At 42.1% G+C, this 16937-nt stretch overlaps 1 protein-coding gene across 2 annotated transcripts in view; it reads left to right on the forward strand.

The window, feature by feature from the left end:
* espnla (espin like a) overlaps positions 1-16937 on the forward strand; it is a 27174-nt gene continuing 10237 nt past the window's right edge. For both annotated transcript variants that reach the window (XR_011979946.1, XM_072684092.1), the window contains exons 1-5: positions 1-562; positions 4288-4478; positions 7420-7606; positions 7835-8017; positions 8273-8404. Coding sequence is in view for 1 of the 2 variants with exons in the window: in XM_072684092.1 (XP_072540193.1) it covers positions 191-562; positions 4288-4478; positions 7420-7606; positions 7835-8017; positions 8273-8404 (1065 nt within the window). In the remaining variant the exon portion in view is untranslated. The remainder of the gene's footprint in view (positions 563-4287; positions 4479-7419; positions 7607-7834; positions 8018-8272; positions 8405-16937) is intronic.

Raw genomic sequence — 16937 nt, forward strand, 5'->3', positions numbered from 1 at the left:
GCACAAAGGCTGCGCCATGCTTTTGTGCCGTAGCTGGGCTTCTTTCATTACCTTTACAGCTCACTGAGCCTGACCCGCTCTTCTCCATCCTCTACACACACACACACACACACGCTCGCACACATGCACCCCCGTCTGCCAGCTGGCAGTATCTGTGGTGTCAGCTTCCACCGGCCATGCTAGTGTGTGTATGTGGTCAGGGACGGCTGAGCTTCGCCCCAGACCGGACGCAGGTGGCCAGTCTGAGGTGAGTAGAGGCAGGAGCACGATGGTGCTCCATAAGGCCATCGCAGCTGCATGTGTAGGGGACGTTGCGAGCCTGAAGGAGTTGGCCACAGCTGGGCATCTGACGGAGGCCATCGCGGACGCGCAGGGGGCGGGGCCTGTCCACCACGCGGCTCGCTGCGGCCAGCTGGACTGTCTGCGCTTCCTGGTGACAGAGGCAGGGCTGGCAGCTAATAGCAAGGCCCTGAACGGGGCCACACCTGTCCACGATGCAGCCGCCACTGGACACGCGCGTGAGCTGCAGTGGCTGGTGCAGAGTGCAGGATGCAGTGTGCAGGTGAGATGGATTGAGAGGCTGTGGGTGGGTCAGTAGGAGAAATGGCTGATGTTAGGAGTTTGACTCTTTATTATTGACTCCCCGGAAATGACTCTTTACCACGATTCTCTTGGTGTTATTTGAGATTATTCCGAATTATTGTACAAATATGCGGGAAATGAGGACTATACAGAGCATTCTTGCACTTCAAAATGTTCAAAACATTTTTACTGATCATTTCAAAATCAGTGCAGTTGAATTGGCTCTTTTAGACAGGTGTATTACGCACACTTAACACGCAGCCATAACATTAAAACCACCTACCTAGTATTGTGCACGTCCCCTCGGGTCACCGAAACAGCTCTGACATGGTCTCCACAGGACCTCTGAAGATGTCCCGACAGCAGATCCTTTATGTCCCGTAAGTTGCGAGGTGGGGCCTCCATGGTTCGCATCAATGAGCCTTGGGAGCCCATGTCACCAGTTCACTAGATAGACATTCCCCCTTTGGAGCACTTATGGTAGGTACCGATCACTGCATACACCTCACAAGAGCTGCAGTTTTGGAGATGCGCGGACCCAGTCAGCTTCCAACACATCAACTTTAAGAACTGTTCGCTTGCTGCCCACTATATCCCACCCCCTGGCAGGTGCCACTGTGACAAGATGCTCTATGAGATTCACGCTTCAGATGTCAGTGGTTTAATGTAATGGCCTAGAGGTGAATGTTGTCATATTGTAGAAACTGAGCCAGAAGAACGACAAGAGACCCGAACACATAGCGCCCAAAAATACCCGAATCAGAGTCGAATCAGGATCAACAGATGCCCAGAATCAAAGAATCAAAGAATTGACTCTTTATGGAATCGGCTCTCAGCTCTAGTGTTCAGTGGGAGGACTGCCCAAACTTACTTATCTGGTACAATGTTCATATAGCTACAGCTAGCGTGGAATGTAGCTTTATTAAGTACATATATATTAATATATATATATTAAGTTTTATGTGAATGTATTTAGCTATTTCTTACTGTTAGAATAATTGTTTCCTAAGCTAAGATACGATGTTCAGAGATGTTAGCTAGCTAGCTAGCTAGTTAGCTAGCTAGCGCTAACGGTCAGTGAACCTGAACAGGGTGGAAAAACACGCTGACATGTTCATAAAAACGTGTGTTAGAGTGTATATTTCGTTAAAATGTGTTTAAGGACACATTAATACATTATAGCTGTGACAGAAGCTACAAATATGGGTGAAAATGGGTGAGTTTTAGTTAGCACTAGCTAACTAGCTAGCTGGCTAGTCAGTGTTCCAGTTCCAGTTATTAGGCAGTCGCCGTTTCATCAAAACACCTCAGTGCCTTTTGCCTACGTTTGCGTTTTTAGGACCTAGATTAGAACTAAATCCTACTTAAATTATACTAGCTAGTCCTACTTTGAGACTTTCAAAATGTAGCTAGTTCTCCCTTGGACACTTGCATGAGTGAAAGTCAGAAAAGGAATTTGTACCTGGTGGAAACTCACACCCCTCTGTCTCTCCTAACGTTGTGAGCTTGTGTGATAAACAACGGTATCAGTGGTCAGTTCCACCTGTTGTAAGTACAGGCCTTTACATAATTATGGGGGGTGGTTGGGGGCAGCTGCTGCAGGACGGTGTGAAACGGTGTGGTTGCATCACCCTTTCTCTTTTTCATGTGCTCTTTGTCCAGTAGTGTAGCATGACCACTGTAATCAGGAGCAGATGGGGCGGAGGGGTCTCACTCTACCCTCCAAAGCTTGAGCTGTTTACTGGAATGGCCCCACAGCCCCACGGTGGCCCTCCGGGAGCCCACCACAGCCTTCTCTCACACTAATGCGAACCGGCCCTCTTAACCTCAACAACCCCTTGATCAAATTTACGGCCAGCTGTGTTGTATTAAAGTACACGGTTAAGTGGCTTGTTATCATTTACTAAAGCGATAACATTATTCCAAGTTGGTGGTCTCACTGGAGTTTATCCGAGAGATGTGGGTGAGGGTTTTTGTATTATCCAGACTGTGCGTGCCAATGTGAGGTCAAAGTTATTGGAGGGTTGAGTAATTAATGAACATTTGAACATTTCCTCCACCTGATTAAATCAAGATGACTCTCCTAATTTGATTACACTGGTGGAGTTGTGCAGTGGTGGCCAGTTTAGTGACCTGGTTTGCAGAAGTGTGCCAGTGAAGGCACACTACAAGCAGTTGCTATGATGATGTTTTGGGATGATGTCAGTAAATGATCCCTTTGTATATGAATGTCCTTTCATAGGAAGTAACAGCAGAAATATTGGCGTACAATATTGGAGCACAATAAAGTCACTTTACTCACCAGCCACTCTGTAACGTACAGTCCTATATCAGGAGTGGGAAATACTGTAGTGACTGTACTTCACCACAAAACTATTTTGGACCAATTACAAATAAGTACCTGAGTACCTCCTTCCACCACCTTGGTGCCAGGACAGAAAAATGTCTAAAAACTTGTGTTCTGAGGATCAAGGATGATGGATCAAGCCGAGTCATACATGAAGCTCGAAGGGCTCTTGGTACTGAACAGCTTTTGACCATTGCATTGCTTTGTAGGCCAACGTCAAGGGTTTGAATCTGATGCAGGCAGATACAGGAAGCCAGTGAAGAGAACGCAGAGTTACATGGCTGAACTTCCCACAAGTGGTTTGAACTCAAATAAAATAAGTCTGTTGTACATAAAACTGTATGTACCCACACAGTACATTTTTTTTGTTTTTTTGAGTTGAGTCAACAAGTTTGATCTGTTTCCATTTCCAGCTGGAAAGCTGTGCTGTTTTAACAGTGTACACTGTAGGGTTTGTCTGTGCAGTACGGCCTCTGAGTAAAACTTATCTTACTTGTCTTTCCTGTTGGCTCCTGGCTTCACCTGTTTGTATACTGGGTGTGTTCTTCAGGCACTGACACTCACTGTCAATGTATTGACGTGTCTTCAAAGCTACATCCTCTTAGGTAGTCAAAGAAGTTGACACTGGATACACAGTGCCTATAAAAGTTTTCACACCTATATTTTTTGCTTTTATAAATGAGATCATGATGTATAGTCTCCTTAATGCACAGTCACTCAGTTTCTCGCCATTCCTTATTGATGGATATAGTTCAGTGATTCAGATTTCTTTTGTATCCTCTTTAGTCACATTTTCTCAGAGTTGCATTGAGTGTTTTTTTTTTTTTTTGTCTTCATGGTGTATTTGTAGCCAGGAAAACTGATTAACCAGTGACTGGACCTACCTGACACGTGTTTTTATGCTACGATCACTTGAGACACATTCAATGCACTCAGGTGATCTACATTTTACTGAGACCAGTAACAGCAACTGCCTGGACCTATTTATACAATCGCTTACATTAGATATTTTTTATTTAATTAATATTACTGTATAGATAGTTTTTAAATTCTTGTAAAAAGGGCTAATTATAATGACCATGATTGCATTTGTTAATGCAATACTTTTTCTATAGGCAGTATATTGTGTAGTAAATAAAATCAAGTAAATATATTTTGAATATATGTTGAAGACACCTGGTACGTGTCACCAAACCACTCTGAATAATGCTGTTTATATTCTAACCACAGACCTAGTGTTGAGCAGATACTTGAATACTTGAAACTGTACATCAACAGATACAGCAGGGCTACAGCAGATATCTTCCCTGCATGCCATACAATAACTTTAGTCATTTAAGGTTATTCTGTGTTTTCAGGAGCAAGACACTGCAGGGGCCACTGCGCTCCACCTTGCGGCCCGGTTTGGAAGAGAGGAAGTGGTCAGTTGGTTGCTGGTCTCGGGTGGGGTGGCTGAGCAGGAGACTGACTGTGGTGCTCTGCCTGCCCACTATGCTGCTGTCAGGGGGAACCTTACCTGCCTGAAACTTCTGATTGACCAAACTTTAGGGTAGGAAATCACTTCCCAGAAAGCCTGTGTATCCAAGTGATTGTGACCCATCTGTAGTTTTTATCTATATTAATGCAATAAAAAATATCAAAAGCTGAGAATCAAAATGATCAGGGAACGTGAACATGATTTATTTAGGGTGTAGAAATAACTAGATATAGCTATTTTGAAATGTGTACTTGAAGTACTTCAGAGGCTAATTACCACATAAATGGTCGTTAACTTACATAGAAGTTGCAAGGAATTAATGCATGTATAGCAGTGCGTGGAAATCATTACTAACACCCTTTGGGCATTAAGTCATTTTTAACAAAGCAAAATAATTATTTAGTCAAAAGATGCACACAGTACTTATCATGCTGTCATCTTCCTGTCCTGGTCCTCTGTAGCTTTAAATGAAACCTCGGAGAAGCTTAGAAAGATGGCTGGTAGGTCATTTAACCTCTGTATACTGGTCATTCAGATCATATGGCTCTGATGATAGAGAAATTATGTTACTCCATTTCAGCTGTAACCTCAAGTGTAGTCAACCAGCCAGAAGACATGTTTGGTGTCCAAAGTTGAGTGTTTAGTTTTCACTAAAGCTGCAAGGGCAAAGCAGTTTAAATAAAAAATGTATTATAAATAGTAAAAAATAAATACATTTATAGGGGGGGGCATATTCAGTAAAGCACTTTATTTAGTTTCTCCACTTATAGTTCTTCCAGTTGACCATTGGCTGATAGTCTAGTGGGTTAATTAGATGGTATGTATAGGAGAGGGGGAGTTGAATTCATGCAAACTCATCTTGGGGTGACATTATCAGATCCTGAGTGTAATTTTATCAGTGTTGAGCACTCTTCACTTCCTGCTTCAGTGTACCTACAGATCCTTTAAGCTTCAGTGGCATGACTGCCATGTAAACTGAGATAGTAATCGATGTTAGACAAAGATAGAGGTGTTCATGTTTGTATAGGATTAGATTGATTGTCACGTTTTTTTGTCCTTGACGTCAGCAGATGCCACTATTTGCTTTAGGTCAGAAAATCACAGGTACAGCAGGTGTATAATGGATGAAGGCTGCAGCCAGTCACATGGTGTGGCACATGCACACTGAGCTGGCTAGCTGCTTGCTACTGTTACTGTACCTCAAAGTTCAGACCTCAAGTTCAGCACGTACATGAGGCCTGCAATGCGATCCACTCTCATTATTATGGCTTTGAAGAAGGGAAAGACTGCTGCTGAGTGAGATCCATAGAGAAATTAACCACAGAGATCTAACAGCTGTAGCTCTTACATTCGTATGTGTTTTTTCTCCAGACTCTGTAGGTATTAATAATTATGACATTCCCCATAGGCACTGAAATCACACAAGAAGATGAGCAGTAACAGAGATATGCTTTTGAGTGGTGAGCTGAAACCTCAGGATGTGGCTAAATATGACAAGGCCTCCAAACACTCAAGAGATCCCTTGAACTTTACATCAACCCATTGTGATTAATAGACAAGACCCTGATTAGTTTAGCAGAGTATAATTCTCAGTGCCTAGCTATAGTCCCACTGAAGCAGGCAGGACACACTTGGAAAAGCATTTTTCTGCTGGCTTTATTTAAGCCTCTGTATGAACTGGTCATTTCATGTTTAGGTTGAGAAACTGTGTGTATCATGATTTTATATCTGACGATTTCTTTCACATATGGCAGGATTATGATTGGCTCAGATAAGAGTCTCAGGTTGCTGGCCACACTGGTTGAATGGTTGAACGGGCGAGTTTTGTGGCAGTACAAAGAAAGGAAAATGTTTAAATAGTGGGGTCATTGAAGGGTAAATGAAATCAGTAATACGTTAAAAAGGAAACTTTTTTTGCAGCATTTGTGCTGCTTAAAATTTATATTTATCTTTTTTTATCATTCTTAGATTACCAGATATTATGTATTATTTCGTATTTTGTTAATATAATTATATATTCAAGAGTTTTTTTGCTATCTTTATATTAGAGCAGGAATTTGTTTCATTTAAGTGTACACTAAAATGTTATTGCAAACTTCATATTAAAGTTTTAACTTTAAGCTAAACAGTCATATTTATAATTTTATGTTAATGTTATGTCCTCTGTAGTGGACAACAGGACTTACTGTCTCCCATTTTAAACTAATTTCTATACTTTAGGAAGCAGAGGCAGCCAAATGAGAGAGAATTTACTCAGAATTGTGGAAGTGGAGTCGGAGCTGTCAAAAGGGATAGATAATAGAGCACAAAGTTGAAAGGTCAAAGGAGGATCTATCAGATTTCTAGGAGCCTGAGCAGGAACAGACACCGTTTATTATGGATAAAAAGCAAAGGCTCTGAACTCAACACACATGTACTGTACACAGTCAGTTAAAAGCTTATTTTGGCATATAAATGATCCTGATTATTTATATATGACAATATATGGAGGCCTTCTGGTTACTCCAAATTAAAAGGTTTTGAAAAATCCACATGACGGTTAAGCCAATACCAGTATATTACCTAAGCAAGACCTAAAATGGTTTGTAACCATGTTTAAGCTGCATTTTTATATGTATGCTAAAATATATTGTGAATTTGGCATAAAGTGTTATGATAATATTGTTTTAATATGTTTATATATAAGTTTTTAGATAATTTACATTTACATTTACATTTATGGCATTTAGCTGACGCTCTTATCCAGAGCGACTTACAAGGTTACTCGTATTACACAGGTGGGTCACTGTAGTGTTAGGAGTCTTGCCCAGGGACTCTTATTGGTGTAGCGCAGCATAGTCACCCAGACTGGGAATCGAACCCTGGTCTCCCACATGGTGTAATAGCTCACTGGCAGCTAGTGGTTTTTATCTGTCGCGCCACACCAACCTCCATAATATTGCATAACTCATATGTCTATAATTCAGGTTTAGTAACTTCTGCATGTGTTAACTTTTTCGTTTTGTCCTTCTAGATGTGTGAACCGGCAGACTTTCATTGGAGCCACTCCACTGTACCTGGCCTGTCAGGAGGGCCACCTGCATGTGGTGGAGTACCTGGTAAAAGACCGTGGAGCTGATGTTCATCTTAGAGCCCATGACGGCATGACACCTCTGCATGCAGCTTCTCATATGGGTCACTATTCTTTGGTTGTCTGGCTGGTAAGATATACATATATCTGCTTGCACTTCTATTCAAATGTTTGGAATCATTATTCAAGTTGAGATGTATATGCACAGCTGTTCAGAGGTTAAACTCAAAGTTTAAATAACATAAAGCCTATAAATTGCTGGTGAGTGTATGAAGTGATTTTAATACGCTAATCTTGTGCAGTGTTAAAGGTTTCAAGCTGAGAAAAATCTGTTTCAAACTGTGCCTTGTCTTTTAAGCTCTGCCACACAGACGTGAGCCTGTCCAGTCAGGATAAAGAAGGGGCCACTGCGTTGCACTTTGCTGCCAGCGGGGGGCATCATCACGTCCTGGACAGGCTGCTGCGCACAGGGTCGAAGGTCATTAAAGACTTCTGGGGTGGAACTCCTTTACACGATGCAGCGGAGAATGGAGAGATGGAGGTATTGACTCTGACGCTGTGTGGCTAGAAATCTAACCTTAGCAATGTTCTCTATGTTAAAGGGCCCATGAGTCAATCAACTTTTGAATCAAACTCAAATTTTTGATTCAAGGTTTTTACATGTCAGTGACAACATATATATATATATATATATATATATATTACAATAGATATAAAGTGGCAGTGATATCGGAATCACATGTTTTTAGATAGTTTAGACCTTCACTCATGAATCATTACTTATTTACTTTCTCAGTGCTGCAGGGTCCTTCTGAGCTATGGGGTCAATCCTTCAGAGAGGGATGTGGATGGCTTTACTGCGGCTGACCTGGCACAGTATAATGGTCACTATGAGTGCGCTAAGTACCTGCGCATGGTGGAGAGAGACGTAAGGCTTGTTCATTACTCTTCCAGTCGTTATGCATTATGTGTGTGAAGCATATTAGTAAAGCAATAGCAGTGCTTTCTCATACTCACCCCCGCAAGGGAATAATTCGGACGTGTGGCGTTGATCTACATACAAATGCCACGCTGTTGCTAACACTAGAGTGGCACAGTTGTAAAATGTCATGCGCAGGGCAGCACTTTATATGTTACAGACTGTGCATTGCTGGTTACATAGTGCTGTTTAGTGCAGTTAAACAGTTATTACACTTGAAATAGAAAAGATCCTGCTTCCATCACTTTTAGAATAATGTGTTATTATATATATATTATTTCAGAGATACTCGATACAACACTGTACGTCACTTTCTGAATCAGTTACTAGATATTGTTTTACAGTTTGTTTGCATTTGTCTTGGCGTGTTGACTGAAGTGCACTCTTGCTTGTTTTTATTGGCTAATCGCTCATTGTTCATTGCTACGTTATTGCACTCTTGAAAGGGCTTGGGCTTGAACTGTGATTTCAGATTTTCTTGGGGACAAAGGAAGCATTGGTTGTCTGCATCAGGCCTTAACAGTACAATACTATAAAAACAGATCACAACAAGCTCTCAGTGCAGCAAAACAGTGCTCTGACCGTACAGGTCATGCTCCTAGTCGTTCCAACAAAAAAGTCAAACAGCATTAAAAGTCTGCAAAAAACAGGCAGTGCTCACCCCAGGTAGTTTTCCTCCCATGCAGATCAGTTTCTCCTCACGTACGAACTGCACGGAAATCATAAGCTGCGGATCCAGTTACTGCGGCACCTCGACCCCAGGCTGCCCACTCGCTCACTCTGCTTGTTTTGATTGACACCTCGGCTCCCACAGAGAGCTGGTCAGAAAGTGGAGGAGGATCGCAGCACGCTAGCGTGTTGTCCGGTGCCTCGTTTCAGATGCAGCTCCCAATGATCTCAGTGGCCTCTAAGGGCACTTCAGAATAAAGCCTTTTGTTTTGTGCGGTAAGCAAGATGTTCCTCAATTTGAGTCATGAATTTTTCAGGGGTGATCAGGGGTAATGGAGTTGGGCACGGCACACCCACTGAACCCAATAGGAAAAAGAAATGGAGTCCACATTTGGAGCAAGGAGCTGACGGATAAGCCCGCAGGGTATTCTGCAGGTGTAGGCTCATATGCTTTCATTTATCGCATCTTACAACTGTGCACTTCTCTTTTTCTTTTCCTTTTTTTTTAGCTCTCCTTTCTGTATGTCAAAATAAGTTCATGCACAGCACATTTATAAGAATTATCCAGAGGCAGACAGTATTCCCAGCTGTTTCTGCCGTTCAAAATACTAAAACTTCGTATTGCAGTCAAACTCTAAATAATGCCTCTGATTTCCCCCAGTGTAGCGTTCTAGTGCCAAGGCAACTCAACAGAAAAGGTCTGAATTATCCATTTCTAATGCGCTGAATGCTATTTAATATCGTTGATTGACTTTATGATATACAAACCCTTATTCTGGTTGTTGGTTTGTCAGCTGTTGAATTGTGAGCATTCCACTATCTTCATGTGTACGCCAAATGTAGGTCATGTCCAGTTCGTTTCACTAGAAAGTGGAGCTGGAAGGTAGAACAGTAACAGCCGCTCAGACTCGGCCATGTCAGGAATGGTTTTAGAAATTTCATAAAGCCCCAATCTGGAATAGATGTGACTGGCTGCAACAACAAAGGCTTTCAAACAATAACGGCAGCGCTGCTAATATTTAGTGTTACTGAGCTCAGAGCTAGAGCAGGACCAGCTGTAGCGCTGTTTCAGCAAATCCTGACTGGGGTTTAAAGCTAAATTAGAAATAAGCCTCGTCCCCAAATGTGCCATAAGGCTTTTTTCTAACTGGAAATTCTGTATTTATATAGAGAAGAACTCTTTAACCTGACCAAGAACCATTTAAACATTCAGATGGTTCTTTTAGATGTCATGGTTCCAAAATGATAAATGTCCTGTACTAAGAACCTTTGACGGACCCCCCTTTTACAGGTGTAGATTTCATATTGTCCTTCTCCAAAAAAACAAAAACAAAAAAAAAAATTTTTACTTTAAATTGTAGTTGATATAAAGAGAATCCATTCCAGGTCATTTTGGAGCCTTTCTGTTGTTCCGTTCATCAGGAAATGGTCACTCAGTACAACTGCTATGTTTAAATGATGCTTGGTAAATCATGCTGGTTCTAAATAGCACAAGGTTTCAGTAACCTCTTACTTGTGCATCACTGGCCACCTTTTGAGCTTCACCTGCCTCCACTTTTTTAGGTGTGCAATTACAGACAGTACAGCTCTGTTATCGTGCACAATTTGTCAAACATCCTCTGCCTCATTCAACATTGATCAGCTTCTGACCAGAGGGCCGCGGTTGACCAGATATTATTTAGGTGGTAGACCGTTCTTAACACAGCAGTGACACCGACATGGTAGTGTGTTACATGGTGTGGTAGTGTGTTTTACTACCACAGAATACTTAGATATTGAAATGTGTTGAATGGTACTCAAATGATGTTTTGGTGGTTTTGAAGTAATTGAGTGAGTACCAAAAAGTATTACATTTCAATAGCCAGCCCGAGTAAGAGCACAGGTCCTCAAGTCCATTTTTTTCCAATATCATGCAGCTCTATTTTAAATTGTCAAATTATTGCTTAAAGTAAAACAGAGTATCAGTATATAACTCTAGTGGGGCCTAAACATTAGAGTGAGGGGCTTGGGACCAGAGGGTCGCTGATTCGACCCCCTGTACCAGCAGTAGATAGGGCTTGACCTCTCTTAGCATTCATGGCTGAGGTAAGCTAACCCCTAATTGCTCCCAAAATGCTGGCCGCTTAACCACAAGTGTGCACCTTTACCCCCGTAAGGCTGCAGAGATTGTGTGTATCATAAAACATGGGTCCAACAGATTCACTAAAGGGTAGCATAAAGTACTGAGTGTATTTATAACTAATACACTGCCTAGAAACTGTTCACCAGAGTTTTTGTGAGCATCGTCTTCTGTTTTCATAGTAAAGATCTCTGCATGTTTAAAGTGAATGACTGCATTATCGCCACAGCCCCTTTTCCATGGTCCTCCATAACAGCTAGTTGAAACTGCTCGTTGTCCTAAGAATAAATAAGTGAAGAGTCTGGCACTCATATCTTGATGATGAGAGGGGCCAAGGCGCCACCAAACTCCAGAAATAATCCGACCTGTCTTAACAATAGGGAGCTAATTAATGCTGGGAGTGTGGAGAGGCATCCGATGCCGATGTTTGCACTCTTTACACTCTGTGTGAGTATCAGTTACCTTCTCTCCGCTGGCCTGGCTCAGGTAGAGTCGGTTATGGGATCCACACGGCTCGGTTTCAGGGTTTTCACCGTTCCAATGCTTGGAAGTGGAAATGTGATCCAGGAGCAGGGTTAGAGAGCAGGATGTTTGTTGGCCTCGAACGTGCATCTGATTGTTGTCTTGTGTGTTTTTTTTTTTTTTTTGTCTCACTCTTCCTTTGTCTTTTCTTGACGCCGTAGCCAAGGGTAACCCATCTGTGCAGCACCAATGGTTGGTTGGTCAACAGGCTAGATTGTATCTGCCCACTGTAAACAATGTCAAAGCAAGAAGGGACTACAAATGTAAAAGACAAAAGAAGAATGTTACATAAGAGAAAGTCAACTAGACAATATTCTGGATAGTTTTGTATAGACTGTAAGTGTTTACATGTTCAAAAAACCTTAAACAGTAGATTTTGATTTGATGTGTCACTGTTTCAACAATACACATCAACATAGTGTTTCTCCAAATAAACAATGAGCCCATATCGCCCAATGTATACAGTAATTTACTTGCATTCATCTGTATAAATATTAGTTTTAAAAAATATAATTTGTATAAATATTAGTACACGCGTAACAATTGTTACAACTAGCACCTTTTGTTTCTTACATTGAACCCTGACTGTAGTAACATTTGCACACCTTTTTCAATTCGAATGAATTGTTTATAAACCGCACAAGCTGGAAATTTTACATTTTAATTTGTAGTATAAATACACTTGTGTAAAAACATTACAAATTTTACTCCTAAACAAGCCATTAAAATAAACCGATAAAATAATAATTAAACTAATTAATTATTTTTTTTGCTAAAAAACTAAAAACAGATAAGTAAACATAAAAACAGTAAAAAGTAGGAAGAATTTCTTATTTTGAAGAAAGTAGCTGAGCTTGTGTTGAGCTTTTGTTTAAGATTTTGCCTGGGTGTCCCCAGCCACTGCATGGATTTGTTAATATCATTAAACACTGATTTACCAAACCAGGTGTTGGATGATAACTACAGATAATACAAAATTCCCATGAGGGGAACTTTTATGAGGAGCACATAAACACTTACTCCCCAGATCAATTATAATTTTCCTTGTTGTTTTTTTCCCGCCTTTCTTTTTGGCTCAGAAGACCTAGTTCCACAAGAACATGTTTGGTATTTGTGTTAGACTCTTTGCCTGACTTGCCCGACTGAAAAAAGGGGTGATTTAATTATGTGCATCCCTCCCGTGTCACAGATTTGCAAGTTTGCCATGCAGCTTGCAGGGTTTTTGTTCCACCTTAATGTGGTTGGGTCAGGCCTTCTCATTTCCTCACGGTGCCTGTAATGGATTGTTTGGGCCGTTGGCCAGAGAGTTGCGTGCTAGGCATTTCCTCATGTTTTGGTTTCATCCCAAAGAGGTCACCCTCCCTTAGTGCAGCCTGCTGCTCCAAACGCGAGAGCCTTTTTCCCTGAGACAGCTGCAATCAAACAAGCAGAGCACAGGTTTATTTTACAACACAGATCTGTGCCCCCCCTCCTCCCAGTCCCTCTCAGCCAGGGGCCGAGGAGGCCAGCTGTCTTAAATGTGTCTCTTTTGGGTACCCACAGAATCTTTATATTATCCACATATCTTAAAGTTGGACTGAGGAGCGCCTTCAGCACTGAATTATGCAGGAAAACTGGAATTTTCTTCCCTGTGTGATGCTTTTGTCCTGCGCTGACTCAAGTATCACTGAGCTGAACCGAGCCTTAACCAGATCTCGAGGTGTGTTGTGAGTGCAAAGCCGCTGAACCACTAGAGGGCAATAAGGACGCTGGTTTATGAGTTGAACATGCTCCTGATTATTGAAGAAGAATCATAGAGCATGTTTCCCATCAGGCCTGCAGTCATATTACAAGAATGCTCAGATTGTTTCGACCTTAGCGCTCTGATCTTGGCACTAAGCAGTGTTTACCACACACTTACGAGTGTGTCAAAAATTCTTCCTGGAACAGGCATGTACTAGTGCGAGGCCCATGAATTTTAGCTAACGTGACACGAAAGGCACTCTGGAGACTACGTGCTGTGTAGAGAAAGTGTCACAGTAGATGCTGTGCTGCCTGGTATACTTGGAGTTCAGCTACTGTGGGCTTTGAAAAGAGTCATGGGCACAGTTTGGTTATACTGTTGATTAAAAAATCCCTATCAGTTAAAAGTGTCATTTAACATGAAATCAAATTCAAATAATTACCCCCTTATTCCCCAAAATATCCAGCTATGGTAAAGCTGCTACTGCTGTTTTTAGCTATGAGATGTAGTTTTGTCCATTTTTTTTTTTATAGACAACACTCTGGCCAACAGTGCCAGAAACCATGTTGCAACAAGGAATCTAACAAAGCCCAAAAATCAGAATTCAGTATTTCCATTTTCTGTTTTTAGAGCATATTAAACATGATAGAAATATAACATTTGAAACAAAAGCTGTTCTTTATAATGTCCTAAACGAAGACTGTCGGCTAAAACACCAACCACAAGCTAACATTCTACCACCATACAATTCTCCATTACATTACAGTATGACACAGATCAGTGCACCATAATGATACTGTTTTATTTATAAATATATACTGCTCAAAAAAATGAAGGGGACACTTAAACAACAAAATATAACTCCAAGTAAATCAAACTTCTGTGAAATCAAACTGTCCACTTAGGAAGCAACACTGATTGACAATCAATTTCACATGCTGTTGTGCAAATGGAATAGACAACAGGTGGAAATTATTGGCAATAAGCAAGAAACACTCAATAAAGGAGTGGTTCTGCAGGTGGGGACCACAGACCACTTCTTAGTACCTATGCTTTCTGGCTGATGTTTTGATTACTTTTGAATGTTGGTGGTGCTTTCACACTCGTGGTAGCATGAGACGGACTCTACAACCCACACAAGTGGCTCAGGTAGTGCAGCTCATCCAGGATGGCACATCAGTGCGGAGGCTGGAGGCGCTACCAGGAGACAGGCCAGTACACCAGGAGACGTGGAGAAGGCCTTAGGAGGGCAACGACCCAGCAGCAGGACCGCTACCTCCACCTTTGTGCAAGGAGGAACAGGAGGAGCACTGCCAGAGCCCTGCAAAATGACCTCCAGCTGGCCACAAATGTGCATGTGTCTGCACAAACGGTTAGAAACCGACTCCATGAGGATGGTATGAGGGCCCGACGTCCACAGATGGGGGTTGTGCTCACAGCCCAACACCGTGCAGGATGCTTGGCATTTGTCAGAGAACACCAAGATTGGCAAATTCGCCACTGGCACCCTGTGCTCTTCACAGATCAAAGCAGGTTCACACTGAGCACATGTGACAGACGTGACAGAGTCTGGAGACACCGTGGAGAGCGATCTGCTGCCTGCAACATCCTTCAGCATGACTGATTTGGCAGTGGGTCAGTAATGGTGTGGGGTGGCATTTCTTTGGAGGGCTCGCCAGAGGTAGCCTGACTGCCATTAGGTACCGAGATGAGATCCTCAGGCCTCTTGTGAGACCATATGCTGGTGCGGTTGGCACTAGGTCTAGGGCAATGCGGCTGGAGTGTGTCAGCAGTTCCTGCAAGATGAAGGCATTGAAGCTATGGACTGGCCCGCCCGTTCCCCAGACCTGAATCCAGACTGTCCAGGAGTTGGCGGATGCTTTAGTCCAGGTCTGGGAGAAGATCCTCATCAGGAGCATGCCCAGGCGTTGTAGGGAGGTCATACAGGCACGTGGAGGCCACACACAATACTGAGCCCCATTTTGACTAGTTTTAAGGACATCACATCAAAGTTGGATCAGCCTGTAGTGTGTTTTTCCACTTTCATTTTGTGTGTGACTCCAAATCCAGGCCTCCATTGGTTAATAAATTTGATTTCCATTGATGTTTTTTGTGTGATTTTTGTTTTCGGCACATTCAACTTTGTACAGAACAAAGTATTCAATGAGAATATTTCATTCATTCAGATCTAGGATGTGTTATTTGAGTGTTCCCTTTATTTTTTTGAGCAGTGTATATATAGTACATGAGTATGTGCATGTGAAATTTCCTAGCATGTGTGTTGAGGCATGTAGTGATGCAGTCTAAATTTGTGTAGTATAAAGTTCCATTACATGTACATTACACTACAGTAGCATCGTAGCCTCAGTATAAAACGTGCATTCGACCACATTATAAAATTCTGATTGAAATACTGTTTTGACGGCCAGGTTTCTTAGCTCAGTTAGAACAGGAAAATAATAAAATTGGCTGAACCCTAAACCCTTCTGGAGATGTACATTCCACCCTAATTGATCTCACTTGATCAATCTAATTACCTTTTGTATTGTTGAGAGCAGTGGAGCGTTGCTGACCACTTCCTCTTCAAAGTCGGGTAGTTTTCACTTAAGGTTTGAGAGGCACTCAAATGCACTATGCATTGATTTGAACAGAAAATGTCATAGGCATCACAATTCTGAAAGGAGTAATCCCTGGTGTGCCTCAGGCGCCAGCGGTCATGTTAGAATTACTACACTGTAATTTTGATAGTTGACTTTTTTTTTTTTTTTTTTTTTTTGGTGTGCCATATATTGCTCTTTGGCAACTGGAATCCTGTGTCTTATCCTAAATGATCAAATCATACGTTGAGAACTGTTCAGTGTTGAGTTTGGATTCAACGCAGCGTAAAATTGGCAGTGTTAGATGAATTGATTGGCCCAAGAATTTTGTCATCTGTTTTTTCAGGCCATAGTGGCTAATAGAGAGGTTGTCTCAAAAAATCCGATCACACCGAATCCCTCCAGCCTAAGCTCTGAGGATCCCTGTGCTATTGATTACTGATTATTTCCATTAGCAATGATTTGCCAAAGCCCCTGACACGTAGCCGTGTGGTCGGAATCGTGCCAAGGAGTGGAAAAAAAGCAGCTGGAGAGCAGGAGATACAGTGTCCCTACTCTTGAGCTGATTTGACAGCCTTCCGCTGCTACCTTTCCATAGAGCCGCTGGTTGTTTGCATGTGGCTATTGGTTTAATCCTTCATTAGTGGCGCTGCTGGCCACCCAATCCACTGTGTGAATTATTGAGAGCATTCTCCGATCAGAGTTTATTGTTTATTGGCTGCGGTGCCAGCGCACAGGTGGTTGTGATGTTGCTGGTGTCAAACGCTCGCTGGTCTTGTTCTGCAGATTGTGTGTCAGTGAGTCATCAGTCTTACGTTGTGTGGATAACTCTCAGGTGGACAAGGGTTTTGT

This window comes from Salminus brasiliensis, chromosome 7, assembly GCF_030463535.1.
Source record: "Salminus brasiliensis chromosome 7, fSalBra1.hap2, whole genome shotgun sequence".
Taxonomy (NCBI): Eukaryota; Metazoa; Chordata; class Actinopteri; order Characiformes; family Bryconidae; genus Salminus; species Salminus brasiliensis.